This window comes from Furipterus horrens, unplaced genomic scaffold, assembly GCF_987537825.1.
Source record: "Furipterus horrens unplaced genomic scaffold, mFurHor1.1.pri manual_scaffold_8, whole genome shotgun sequence".
Classification (NCBI taxonomy): domain Eukaryota; kingdom Metazoa; phylum Chordata; class Mammalia; order Chiroptera; family Furipteridae; genus Furipterus; species Furipterus horrens.
Window position 1 is genome coordinate 83,374,535 of NW_028327178.1, and position 14,485 is coordinate 83,389,019.

The window sequence follows — 14,485 nt, forward strand, 5'->3', positions numbered from 1 at the left end:
ATAATGCTTTTTAGAGCTTTCTTTCTTTCTTTTTCTTTTAATTAAAAAACTTTTTAAGACTAGGTTGTCTTACTTCTAGAGTGGCTTTTTGTTTTGCAAAAACTGTTCTCTATCTAGCTATTTTTATATATCCAGTTATTTTCAAGACATTCAAAGAACATCCATTCAAATGTTCCCGGATTGTGTTTTAAACTGCTGCCATGTATTTAGTATTTACTTACTAAACTCCTGTAAGATAGCACAGAGTCCTGAGTCAAAAGCTCCAAGGGCTTGAAGGCAAATCTTGAGTGTTTACATTTCACTCTGGATTTTAGATTAAATATGGAAATAATATATTAATAAGAGAGCAAACACTGCTTTTCTCTGTTGACTATTTATTGTATTTGTCAATTAAGGTAGTGATTGACAAATTAACAAATGTGGAATGCCATATTAGGAAGCTCTACGGATTAATGAGAAATCAGAGATTCATGAATATCTTCCTAAATCAGAACATTCTGCCCCTCTCATTAAGGCAACATTGTTTTCTCTCCCGGTTAATACAAAATGTAAAACTGTGGACAATGTTTCATTAGTAGCTTACAAAGAGGCTCATATCTGCTCACAAATTATTCTTTCTTTTCTTTTGCTTTGCTAGATATTTGTGGTCTATCTTCTGAGCAAACCATTTCTTGCATTCCCAGCACTGCCAAGAAAAAAATGAGAACTCACTTGGAATGACAAGATAAAAAACTTATTTAAGTAACACTTACTTCAAATGAAAGGCTATTTATAATCTTAATCCTTATTAGGATGAAAATTTTATTGTTATAAACAAAACTCAGACTTGCCAAAGCACCCAGAAAGTGAATCTTTCTTCACTTATTTGTCTCTTTAATTTATACTTCTCACACTAGATGATGATAATAATAATAGTTAGTATTTATCTGATGTTACTCTAAATACTTATTCAACCAATTTAATCCACAAACCAATCTTATGTGGATTGTTATCACCATTTTATGGCTTAGGACACTGATGTGCAAAGTTAATTAACTTGCCACTTATATAACAAGCAGATAAGGGATTCAAATGCATGTGGTTTGACTATTAAGCCTAAGCAGTTAGGTTTTTATACAATGTAGGATCTGTTTATTGATAATATTCAATTTCTTAAAACACAGTTTGCAGTTACATGGTGGCAGACATCAATCATGAGGTTCATGAAATATTATAGTTCACATATTTTGACTTATTTTTTTTATTTGATTTAATGTTTGGGAATCATACGTACAACTAGATAACCAGAGCAGACCACACCAATTTCAAATATATTTTACATTGTTTGTTGAAGTTAATTATGTATACACTCAGAGTTAAAAAAAATACTATACATTTCTTTATTAGAGTAAGTATAACTGAGGTAAACATTAAGGCTGATCAGTCCAATATGGTGGCCACTTGCCAATCGTGGCTAAGTTAATATTAAAATAAAAGTACAATTCCAGTTTCTTCATCATACTACCACATTTCCATTACTTAATAGGTGCATGTGGCTAGTGTCTACTGTTTGGAACTGGGCAGATCCAGAACATTTATGTCATCAGAGAAAGTTCTGTTGCATGGCACTTTATTAAGCCTGTATTATTAGAGAACCATTTTCTAACAATTTCAAATAATAATGTATATATTGGGATTCTGGTTCAAAATGCTGGACTAAGTATATATGCAGTCTCTTATCAAACCTAAGACTACACTGAAATTAAAATACAGAAATTCAAAAATGCATAAGATATGATAGCAAAGCAAAGGAAACTGAAGGGCACAAACAGATGATAAATGTCAAGAAATGTATTTAAAAAATAAAATGTATGGGAGAGAGCTGCTAAAAGGCAGGGAAATTATATGTGATGGAATACCTCACAGGCTCCACATGTCTAATCTGAAAGTACGACAGAGATGGGGAATGAGAGGTGGAGACTGAAAGCAAGAGGATTCATTAGAGTTCTGCTTATGAAACTATTGCACCAGCCAGCAGCCCTGTCCCGTTCCCTTCCCTTCCCTTTTCTGGGCCACTTAGCATATAGTAGCTTGATCCTTTCTAAGGAAATGAATGGTTGGCTGGGCTAACCTATGGGTAGATAACATTTACAATCCGACATGAAGCTCTCCTCATTCTGACACTTGAGGAATTCACACTCCAATAACCCTATAGTTAACATTCCTTACCCTGCCCCACATGATGCTCCAAGAAAGAATTTCTACTCCAGGCTAAGATTTGGTAGGAATTAAAATGATTTATGAAACAGCCCAGGGAGCCTATATGAGTTCTTCAGGTCTTTCTCCCTTAAATATAAATAGAAAATTTAGCATCACAAGACATACTTGAAACATCAAAACATAAAAGACTAAGATAAATCCACATAAAAGCTGATCCTAGACAAAAGAAATAAAATAAAAATATATTAAAAAATTCCAAATGATAGACTAAAAGAAGTTGAAATTATAGTTAAATAAGAAAAGTCTGCCATGAAAATAAAATCAGAATATAAAAAGAAGTTACTAAATATTTTTAAAATATGATTTCTGAAATTAAGAATGAAATTATTGATTGAACAGTTGAGTCAATGTTGTTTCCCAAAATGTCAAACAACTGGAAGACAAATAGAAGGAAAATATGATTAAGTGAAGGAGAGTCTTGAAAACCCTTTAAAATGTCCAATGTTCAACTGACATTGATGAAAGGTAAGAGAGACAGGGAGGAAATTACTAAAGACAGACAATGTCTGAGTGCTGGAGACGTATGTCATTACATTGATAGAACAAACACAGCTTATTATACCTCTTATGAAATTTCAGGAGGAAAAATGTGTGTAAAGAGAGAACAAATAAAAACAGGTTACAAAAGAACGGGAGTCAAACTGCCTTCAGTCTTCTTGTTAACAACAATGGGCACTAGAAGGAAAAGGAGCAATGTCTTCAAGATTCTAAGAAAAAGAATTTTTCAATGTAAATTGATTTAAGAGAATGTTAATCTCTTTATTTTTAGAAATCAATATATTTTCAAGTTTGATTAGAGATGTAGGATGTAATTTTAATATTAGATTTTGATATATTTCAATGGGGAAAATACATTTAATTATAGAACAATATAATTTAAAATAATTATTGAGGTTATAACAGTATTAAATAATGTTTTTGGATTAGACTTGTTCATTACCTGTTATACTTAAAGTGCTTGTCACTTATATATTCTTTTATGCTATCCAAATTGTAGAGGAGTAATTCTGCTAACTGCTAGGACCTTATTAATAATAATAAAACATGCTTAGCAGGAGTACTTCCTTATGAAGTAAACAGATTTCAGTGTATGTCAATTTACTATCCATTGATAAATTTATTTTATAATTAATTTGTTATAACTGCTAATTTTTTGACCAAGACAGACCTACTATTCGAGCTCTAATCCTTGGATGTATGTATTTCTATGCTACAGGTTCTCAGCAAGGTTCCCTTTGACTGGGATGCTTTGACCTCTAAATCTGTGCCTTCTGTTAATTATAATAGTTATATATAGCCTTCTTATAATAGTTGTCTTAATCCTAGGAGATGATGCCAGGGAGGCAGTTAAACACGGTTTGGATGGCATCTTGGTGTCGAATCATGGAGCTCGACAACTCGATGGGGTGCCAGCCACTGTGAGTTGCAGCAAGTACTGAGGTTTCTTTTTGAATTTCTCATTTCCATCACAGTTTTCTCTCTGTGTCTGCCTCTTCTCTGTGTATGTTTTTGTGTGAACACTTAAAGTAAAATATACGAGCGTGTGAATATACGAGATCTCAGATCTTAAGTTTAGTGGCACATAACTACCTGTTAGATCATTAATTAGTCTGATATGTTTATTTGCAAACTTAAAAAGTTGAAGGATAAGTCGTCTGTGGGCCAGGATTATTGTATTCACAGGTACACTGGTAAGTATAAAGTAAATGGAAGTATGAAAGAAATAATTATGCCATTAAAGTCCAAAGAAGAGGAGCTAACAGTGAATTGGGGTAATCCCAAAAGGCTTTGGCGGGGTTTGAGATCATTCGTGCAACTGTGACAAGAAGCCAGGAGGAGGAAAAGACTGCACTTGCCTGTGGATGTGGGGCTTGAAAAGCTGTAGAGAGATGGTGGGTAGCTGGGAAAGGAGGTAGAAATTGTATGACCCAGGTGAGGTGAGGGAGGCTGTAACCCAGATCAATTCCTCAGAACCTCTGGGGGTGGGGAGCAGAGGCTCCAGTAATTTATAAAGCTACCCAGGAGATTCCAAAGTACATCTATGGCTTTTATACTATACACACTGTGCTGGGCAAATCGGAGTCCGAGAGCTAGATATGAGTCAACTACACTGGCTGGACAGGTGTGGTATTGAGTTAAAAACTATAAAGGAGAGCAATTAATCCCAAGACCAACAGAAGCACTTGGGTAGATTTTAAGATCAAGGATTAGGGGCCCAGAAATAGATCAAAGTCATGGAGACAGATACATATCCAGGAGCGGATTTTAAGGCTCCAGGATTCAGAATGGGGTCAGGAGCTGTAGGCAAGGTGGGTTATTAAAAAGTAGTTCTCTTCTATCTATCCATTTGTGAAGACTTTGCCAAGACTCTTTTAGGTGAGTTGATGGTTTTGCCATTGCCTTTCACCTCTGCTGTGTCCCCATGTTGGCCTTGTTTTTATAGGTGTGAGCCTAAATGTAGAATGGGAAAAAAATGGGATGTGTTTTGGGAATAATTGCAAGTAATCCATTTTGTTTGCAGTGTCTAGTGGGGATGGGGGAGTCCTAGGAAATACAGTATGCCTTCCTGGACAGGTAGGGGAGGGAGTTCTTGAATATGATGAGTAGTGGGATATACAACAAAAGCACCTTGATTTAGCAGCAATGAATCTTATAAATTGGATTTTTGCATGACAGGAGGCAGGAAGATCAATGAGCTTGCCTGGATATTTATGATAGCCAAGGAAAGAGAGAAGGGCCTGAACTCTGACAGGGCAGAGGGAATCAATCTCCACTCCAAACCTTCTTTTTTTCATCTTTTAAAGTTTTAATATCATTAGATTATTTCTTTGATGCCTTTAAACTTCAATATCCTATAATATGATTTATTATAGGCAAAGTAAGCTAGCATCATGTAATAAAACTAAGAATATATTTACCATATAATAAGGATGGATTTTCCAGACTACCACCTCTGAACTGGACCATCATACATATTTCCTCGCTTTTTTCAGAATTATTCAATCATAGTTATTATAATGAATGGTTTTAATTGAGATGATCAGTTGAATTTATTTGAACAACTAGAAGTAGGGTAGAACAAATAATTTAGTCAGATAGAAGTGGATACTTGTTTTATTGAGCTAGCATGTTGATTTAGCTAAATCCATAGACAGCTGTAAGGGCCTTAGAACAGACTAAATGGCTACAGGGGAATATTGGGTGCACATATCTGTACTCACAGTTTTCCGAAAGCACTGATGGTAGCAACAAACCACATATTTGCACACTATAGATTGCACTGTCAATTTATTTATTTAATTTTTTAGGGAATATTTAATTTTTTAAATTTATTGATTTAAGAGAGAAAGGTAGCAGAGAGAGAGAGAGAGAGAGAGAGAGAGAGAGAGAGAGAGAGAGACTGATTTTTAATTGTTGCACTTATTTATGCATCCATTGATTGATTCTTGTATGTGCTCTGACCAGGGATCACACCTACATCCTTGGTGTATTATGACGACACTCAACCAACTGAGCTACAGGCCAGGGCTTATACTGTCAATTTAGATCATAAAAGTGAAAGTTTTCAGCCCTTTCCAATTCAGCCCTCCTTATAGAGACCATCTTTTGAGGTGATATCAAATGTTGCCTGTGGGTAAATAGAGGTGGAGAGGGAAGAACCTCCTCTGCGCAGGGAGAAAAAGTTGGTCACAGCTCCTGGCTTTTCTGCAGATTTATGCCTCTCTTATGTATGAAGACACAGACTTAGTGTGCGGGCCAAATTAAGTTTGTTTTCTAAAAATAAAATCTAAATCTACTGAAATCAAATCTAACTAGAGTTTAAGGGGAAAAATATCTAAATGGTGTGGTTTATTGCACTCTGGCTGAGGGGATATGGAAACTTATCTAAAAGGGCTTTTTGAGCTGTGGTCTCAGAAACTTTTAAGAAAAACAATGACCCTCCCCTTCGTATGCTGTGTGCAAGAGAGGAGATGCTTGCTTGAGTTTTACCTCATATTTTAAAGTGAATTTAAGGTCCATGATGGTGAGAGAAATATGAAAAGGATTCAGTTTACATGATGATGTTTTTCCCTCAGTATGTGGAGTTTGACGTAAGTAGCAAAAGGCTTGAAGGAGGCTGTGGTGTAAAAGTTTTCAGTAGATATACAGAAGCACTTGCTGTCCTGAAGATTCTGTGACATCATAAGTCAAAGCCAAACAGGCAGAATGATGTCATAGGAGGAGCAATGATGTGGGAGTCCAGAGTCTTGGGTTCAAGTCCTTGTCTTGTTTCTTCTAAGGTGTGAGACCTGGGTGAACAAGTTGCTTAAGCTTTTCAGTCTGAGCTTCTTCATAGTGTTTGGGTTGATTGTAAAAACAAGCAGTTGGACTATATGATTTGTCCATTTCTATAAATCACAGAATTCCTTTGGGTGGGGAAATACTTATCACTGGGAGTCTTACTTCAGTTTGTCTTAATACCATGCTTTTGAGAACGACTGCCAGACCTCTGCCATACTCAAAAGGAGTTAAAAATTATATTTATGTCAAGGCCCTTTCCCTCAAGGAAATAATGTGACCAAGATCTAGCTTGAAGTAATATGACAGAATCAAATCTATTTCCAAAATTCATAGTACTGAATGTCTCAAATTGGGGTCTAAACACAGATTCTCTGGAACCTTTGAACCATCGCAGAATTTTTTTTTTCATTTTTGTTTTGATGTGAACTGGATCCAAACTTATGTAAGCTTAAAAATATGCCACCTTTTTTCCAGTGAAAATTCTTAACTGCAGAACATTTTTATAAAATAAGTATTTGGGTTGCTAAGTCAAGTGTTTCCAAAGTGAGTCCTAGTTCATCTTCTATGAGAAAAGAGATTTTATTTTTCCTTTTTAAAGGGACCCGTGCAATTCTGTCTTTGAGAAACACTTGATGAATCAGTTAGCTTTTGCTGTGTAACAAACCACTGTGAAACTTACTGGCCCAAATTCAATAGCCATTTACTCATGTCACAACTTTGTGAGTTGGCACTTTGGCCTGAGTTCTACTGAAAGGCTTTTCTAGTCTGGGATTACTCATATGCATCCGTAGTCAGCTGCGGTGTCTACCTGGACAGGCTGGTGTAGCATGACCTCAACTGGGAGAGCTTTGCACTGTCTCACAACTAGCACATCAGCTGGGCTGGTGCTGATAAGATGGCTGCTCAAGGTCTCTTGGGATCTGGGCTTAGAACAGACATATTGTTGCTTCTCTCGCATTCTACTGGTCTAAGGGTGAGGAAATAGACTCTTCTGGCCACATTTCTCCCTGATGATGGGAGGAGCTGAAATGTCACATTGCAAGGAAATGGAGATAGGGAGGGGAATAAACACGACCATTTTTGCAGTTGCAAACAATCAGAGCTTGCCAAAATGGGCCAGTGATTTTTCTAAGTGGGTTTAGTAGAAACTCCGCAGGGATGCCTGGTGAAGTGCGACAGGCAAGACAGAGTGCCTCGGAAGGATTATGTGCAGAGGCCTGGACTCTGTCTCTTTTGCTTCAAACTGAAGCAACTCTGGTTTTATCTGCTTCTATGTGTGTTCAACTGCTTTGGTTAGAAACCTTTAAAAGTTTCCATGTCTAAAATGTCGGAAATTAGGAATATAATACTGGATTCTCTAGGAAAGTAGAAAGGGGAGAGCTCCTTGTTAGTGGAAGTTTGGGAGGACAGGGAGCGTCGTGGAAGAGTGAGACTTGAGCAGAAACAGGAAAGAGGAGTCTCTGTGAGTTGGATCCATGTGGGATTCTTCTCACATCTCTGATGTTTTCTTTTCCGATCTTCGAAACCACCTGGCCTAGTGACTTGAATATGCCAGGTACTTGATGAGTGGATGGATGAATAAGCAATAGTATATTGGGATCTTACCATATTTTTCTGTATATTAACCCCACTGGAGTTTAGCCTACAGCTAGTTGTCTAAAGAACCAGTAAGGAAAGAAAAGCTGAAATGAATGATCTCTTAGATGGGCAGCAAGCTGAAAAGAAGGCAACATAAAATAATGGATTTGGCATTTACTCATTTAATCTCCTCTGATAAGAATTATTCCCTGAAATACATACCCAGCAAAATTGCAGTAAAGAAAAAAAGAGAGAGAGAGAGAGAGAGAGAAAGAGAGAGAGAGAGAGAGAGAGAGAGAGAGAGAGAGAGGCAGGGGAGGGGGAAGGATAGAAATCCTCAACAAGGAATAGAACATCCTTGTCCACAGACACATGAAACACCAATCTGGCTTCTTTCTAACCCAGGATTCACATTTTAAGTCTCCTTAACAGTTTCCCTTTAGGCCAGTTTGGGCATGGAAATAACCTAAAGAGGCTTGATTTGCGTGACTTTGAAAACGTGTATTGAACCCAAACTAGCTAATATTTTTCTTTGGTTCTGGTTTCAAATGGGGAAATATGCTTAATTATAGCTTGCATCATCTCTTGGAAATTGTAGCATTTATATGTTGATGTAACTTGCTTGACTGTAAAAGGAGGACTATGTATAGGTAAAGGGGCATATGTAAATGGATCCAGAGCATGTTTGGCAAGGCAGAAAAGCCTAAAGGAAAAAGGGGAAAATCACATTACTTGCCAAACATTTAGGGGCTGCATGCCAAATGTTGCCTTCACTTCCTCCAAATCTGTTACTGGGTTTGGTCTTCAGCCTTTTACATAAAACTCTTTTAAAGTTTAGCCTCTAAAATTTTAGGGGCGAAGTGGGAAAGCCTTTGAGTGATTTCAGCACAATTATTTTGAGAAAAACTGCATTTGAATGTGTGGTAGCTTTTTCAGCATACGTTTTGAAAGAGAATTGGATTTAATTTTAGATTTAAATATGCTGTTATGAATGTGAGTAATTTCTACAGATTTTGACCTATAGATCACCTTGGGAATTGCTTCCATTCTCAAGTGCGAATATTTACATCAAAGTAGCTGACTGTATCAGCTATTAGCTATTAACTATATTGGCTATTAACCAACTATGTTTACTGTTGTCACATGATAGTGTGAAATAAGATTCCAAATTCAGTTATTTAAAGCAACAGTAATTTATTTCCATGAAACTCTGTGTGAACTGGAGGTCTGCTGATATGGACTTGGTTCTGGTGGGGTGGCTGTGCTCCCAGTTTCAGGTCCAGTTGGACTTGGCTAGGCCAGCTCTGCTTCCTGAATCTTTATCCTGGAGCTCAGCCGAAGGGGAAGCATTACCCAGGGATGCTCTTCTCATGGCATACAGCACAGGTGCAAGGGAAAGCTGAGATCCATGACACTCTGCCACCTCTGCTCACATGTTATTGGCCAAAGGAAGTTGCAAGGCCAAGGCCAATGTCAAGGACTGGACAAGTGCCCCTTTTTTTAAAGCAGGAAACTGCAAAGTTGCATTGAAAAATGAGTGTGTTCAGATGGCGTGAACAATGATACAATTGACTAGATCAACTTCTGTGAGGATCTTGTGTTTTGTAGTGATGATATAAGCCCATCATCAATTACCAAAGAAGATGAGGACCTTCAAAGTGCACTTGGTTATATTCTCTTAAAAGCAAAACAAACAAACAAAAAACAACAACAACAACAAAAAACTTTCATGCAGAGTTCTCTCATGTATGGCTGGAGGCAAAATGTGTTGGACAGGGAAATCAGAAACTAGGTTTTTCACCTAGCCATATTCGCACTTTTGTACAACACTGCTTACTTCTACTACCATCTGAACATGAATTCTAGCAACTGACTTTCAATGAGTAGATAATGTTCAGAAAAATTTACATGAGCAAGATACTTTATTTACTTTTATGTATTTTATAAAGAATAGCTATAAAAGGTCATTAATATTTTAAAATTGTGTTTATATTTTTAAAAATCATGATCTTTGAATATAAAGAACAGAAAAAATATCGTGAACACTGAAAGAAAAATAAGCCACTCAATTCCAAGTTTAGTTTTTGTTCCTCCTAGTATTTGCACCTTTTTTTTATTTTAGGAAGCATTTACTGTGATTACACATCTACTTAGCTTATTTTACTCTGAGCCCTAGTCAGATGGTCAGTGTGCTGTGTGGGTTGAGTTGGGTAACAATCTATCATGCAGAGTGTCATCACATTATTGACTTCTTCTTTCCACAGATTGATGCTCTGCCCGAAATTGTGGAGGCTGTGGAAGGGAAGGTGGAAGTCTTCCTGGATGGGGGTGTTCGGAAAGGCACTGATGTGCTGAAAGCTCTGGCCCTGGGAGCCAAGGCTGTATTTGTGGGGAGACCGATCATTTGGGGCTTGGCTTCCCAGGTAATTGGAAGACAAATAAATAAATATATATATAAAGGAGGGTAACTCCACAGTGAAAGAAACACACATACATGAAACAAGCCAGAATGACTTACCTTAAAGATCTGTATCTTTCACTTGCTTAGGGAGAGAAAGGTGTCCAAGATGTTCTTGAGATACTAAAGGAAGAATTCCGGTTGGCCATGGCTCTGAGTGGTAAGACTTGTCATTGCAATTTACAACTTTCTTTTCTTCCAGTGGTCAGTAAGCCAGGCTCCTTAGTGGGAAGAAGTAAATTTCAGGGGGAAGAAGTAAATTTCAGGGGGAAGGAGATGGAATCATTTGGGGATGTAATTAAGTTAAAGTTGGCTCCACATTTACAGCTCTAGTGCCGAGCACCCTCTGAACCAAGGACCTCTACTATGTACATAGTCTGTAACACTCACTTGGCCACTATCTTTGAAGGTCGCACCAGGATATTTTGTAATAATGAATACCTTAAACATGAATACTACATCATATTCTTTTCCCTCATAACACATGAACCATAAACCTAACCGGTTCGTCAACACCTGTACTTGGATGTCTAAGTGGCATCTCAGACTCTAAGTGTTGAAAACTAAACTGCTGACTTTTCCTATTAAGCCTACTTTACTGGCAGACTCTCCAACCTCAGTTCACTTTAACACCATTATTTCAGGCGCTCAGGTCAAAAATCTTGAGCCATTTTTGACTTCTTTTTTTCCTCACATCCTTACATCCACAGAGGCTCTATCTACAAAATATAATCAGAATCTGACCTCACCTACCACCTCCACTGCCATCAATCTGACCAGAGCCATCATCATCTCTTCTCACCTTAAATATTGTGACGGTCTCTCTGTGTATCCTTCCCATCATCTCTCTTCCTTTGGGAATATAGGTTTGTCTGTCTGTCCCTACCTACCTCCTTCTCCCAGCCCATTCAGCATGATCTTTTCCACATTATTTCATATCATGTCACTCTTCTCATCAGCATCCTCAAATGGCTCTGGGTTTATGCAGAGTAAATGCCGAAGTGCTTACAATGGTGTACAGTTGTTGACCTCTGTCACCCTTCTGACCTCAACTGCTACTGCCACCATCACTTATTCTGCCCAGGCCCCATTTGTCTCCCTGCTGTTCCTGGGTTATGCCATACATATTTTAGCCTTAGGGCTCTTCCCCCAGATATCAACATGGATAACTCCCTGACATCCTTCAAGGCCCACCTACATTGCACTTTCTCAAAGGGTTCCATCCTGAGCACCCTGTTTAAAATGGCAATTTGTTCTTAATCCACCCACTCAACTTCCAGTCTTCTTTCCCTATTATTATATCATTTTTTACCATAACACCTATCACTTTCCGTAGATCATCTGTCATATGTTTTACTTTTTAAGTAATATGCCCTATGTATTATCTCTTTCCTCTCTAGAATATAACAAGTGCAAGGCAGGTATCTTTGTTGTCTTTACTGCAAAGTTCCTCATGTCTAGAGTAGGATCTGACACATAAACAATGTTTGCAGAATGAATGAACAAATAAATAAGCACCATTATGACTAGTAACTGTTTTGAATTCGACTCGGATGAGCGACTAGATGCAAAGAATGACTTTGAGTTAGTTATCAACTCCTTTACTTTTGAAGGTAATGAGGGTTTCCTTTTATGTGATCCATATCACCCAGATTGTCCCCATAGAATAGAATCCCCAAGATCAATGGTTCTACTCACCACTGTGCTGAGCCTGTGTGGACACAGCTCGAGTGAGAAGAATGCTGTTCTGTGAATCCTCACTACACATTTTTAATTTGCTACAGACATATCCTAAAAGAGAGCTTTCAGCCACCGACTCTCTATTAAATGTGGCAGAAAGAATATACTCTTTGTGTTAATAAAAATATGTGCCAGTCATTTTGTGTTAAGGACTGTTTAGGTAATAAAAATGGTCTCATGCCACATAAGATTTGGCAAGGCTACCTTGAATCATAAACCTTACATTTGTCAAGTTTTACATTCCTTGGGAAAACGATTACCTGCCTGATTATTATTGCATTCATTTCATATTAAATGTATGCATTATTTTTTTCAGGGTGCCAGAATGTGAAAGTCATCGACAAGACATTGGTGAGGAAAAATCCTTTGGCCCTTTCCAAGATCTGACAGTGCACAATATTTTCCCATCTGTATTATTTTTTTCAGCATGTATTACTTGACAAAGAGACACTGTGCAGAGGGTGACCACAGTCTGTAATTCCCCACTTCGATACAAAGGGTGTCGTTCTTCTCCAACAAAATAGCAATTCCTTTTAGTTCATTGCTTTTGACTTTTCAATGGGTGTCCTAGGAACCTTTTAGAAAGAAATGGACTTGCATCCTGGAAATATATTAACTGTTAAAAAGAAAACATTGAAAATGTGTTTAGACAACGTCATCTTTTGGCAGGCTAAAGTGCTGAAAAACAAAAGATATCCTTGGGTCAAATTGGAGGTAGCTGGTGCTGAGGTGAAAAGATAATGATCTCACTATTTATTAACCTGCATTGTGTTTAGATTTCCTTAAAACTATGTTGTTAAATTGTAAGCTCAGGTTCAAAAGGAAGAACATGACTGGCAAAATGGGAGACTTGGATTCACAACACGGAGGAGGTAGCACTTGACAGAACTGGGATGAGTTGGTGGTAATTTGTGATTTTCTAGATACTGTTTAACAGCCTGAGCTACGCTACTTCTTTGAATGTGGATTTCCATTCACATCTTTAGTGTCTGAATATATCTGAATATTTTGTGATACATATTCCTTTTTAACCAGAAAGAAATAAAGTTATCAGTTTGAAAAGAATGTATCTTGTCCATTTGTAACAATATGTAATTCAACCACTTTAATCTCTGTGTGCTAATTAGCTCCCTGTACCCCATGCCAGAGAGGGAAAACTCGGATTCCAAAAAACCTCCACTGCCTTGCGGCATACCTCTTCAGGGGAAAGGCTAAGGGAGTAAACCCCAACAGAAAATCCGGAGCCGGAGTCCCTAAGGCGGTTTGACGTTGTAGTCAACACCGGCAACTCCTGCGGCGCACCTGAAGCCAAGCTGTATTGACTCTGTCTTTCCCTTGGATCCTTCAGCTGCGAAGAGAGGGGGTTCTGCTGCATGGGCAACAGCAGACCCTCCATATCACCCTGCCCAGGCTCTGTAGCTTCATCGCAAGATGTCGATTCAACACGGGAGGAGACAGATACCGTGTCACTCCCGAGTTGGACTGCACAGCCATTCTCGGCGGTGCAGATAGACTCTTAAGAAGCTGCACCATCGTCTCTCGAGACGGACGGCTGCCGACACGACCCCATGCAAACCCCATTAATTCTCATAACTCCTAGATCCTCTTCTTTATTCTTTTGCTTCTTTCCATTGACAGCCATGTGCTGAGACAGCTACTGTAATTGGGCAGGTGGGTGATCCAGTAGCCAAGGACTCATTCAGAGGAGGTGTGGAGATAGCGGGAGATGAGAAAATGTGTGATTCTAGGCTCCAAGCCCCCTTTGGCCTTTCCTTACAAAACATGAACTCAAAAATTAAATTATTAAGAATTTCAAGGCAACAACCACAGAACATTAAACCCAAGCATGAGGCCCCCTTCTAAGTGTGGAGCCCTGTTCAACTTCATTGGCTGCATGTCCATGTGACTTCTAGATTTATTCCCAAACCATTAATATGATAGATTGTAAGTGACCTTGATAGTCAGTGTAATTTTGAAATTAATTTTTTGCCATCTCCCTGGTTTTTCAACCACTCTCAAATATTAAGTGAAACAATTAAAAAGAAAAATAGCCCACCACCTTAAAATAGGATTGTTATATTTTGTTTTACTGTTTAATTATTAAGGATCTCTCGCTGTCTTTCCTTCTCTCTCTTCTCCCTTCCTTCCTCTTTTTTCTTTAAATGCTAG

General features: G+C 38.0%; 1 protein-coding gene across 1 annotated transcript in view; it reads left to right on the forward strand.

Moving 5' to 3' along the window:
• HAO1 (hydroxyacid oxidase 1) overlaps positions 1-13,381 on the forward strand; it is a 48,511-nt gene extending 35,130 nt beyond the window's left edge. Inside the window, exons 5-8 of the mRNA XM_090285218.1 lie at positions 3,586-3,677; positions 10,383-10,541; positions 10,667-10,736; positions 12,633-13,381. Of these exons, the coding sequence (XP_090141344.1) occupies positions 3,586-3,677; positions 10,383-10,541; positions 10,667-10,736; positions 12,633-12,703 (392 nt within the window). The 3' untranslated portion in view covers positions 12,704-13,381. The remainder of the gene's footprint in view (positions 1-3,585; positions 3,678-10,382; positions 10,542-10,666; positions 10,737-12,632) is intronic.
• Positions 13,382-14,485: the final 1,104 nt, after the last annotated feature.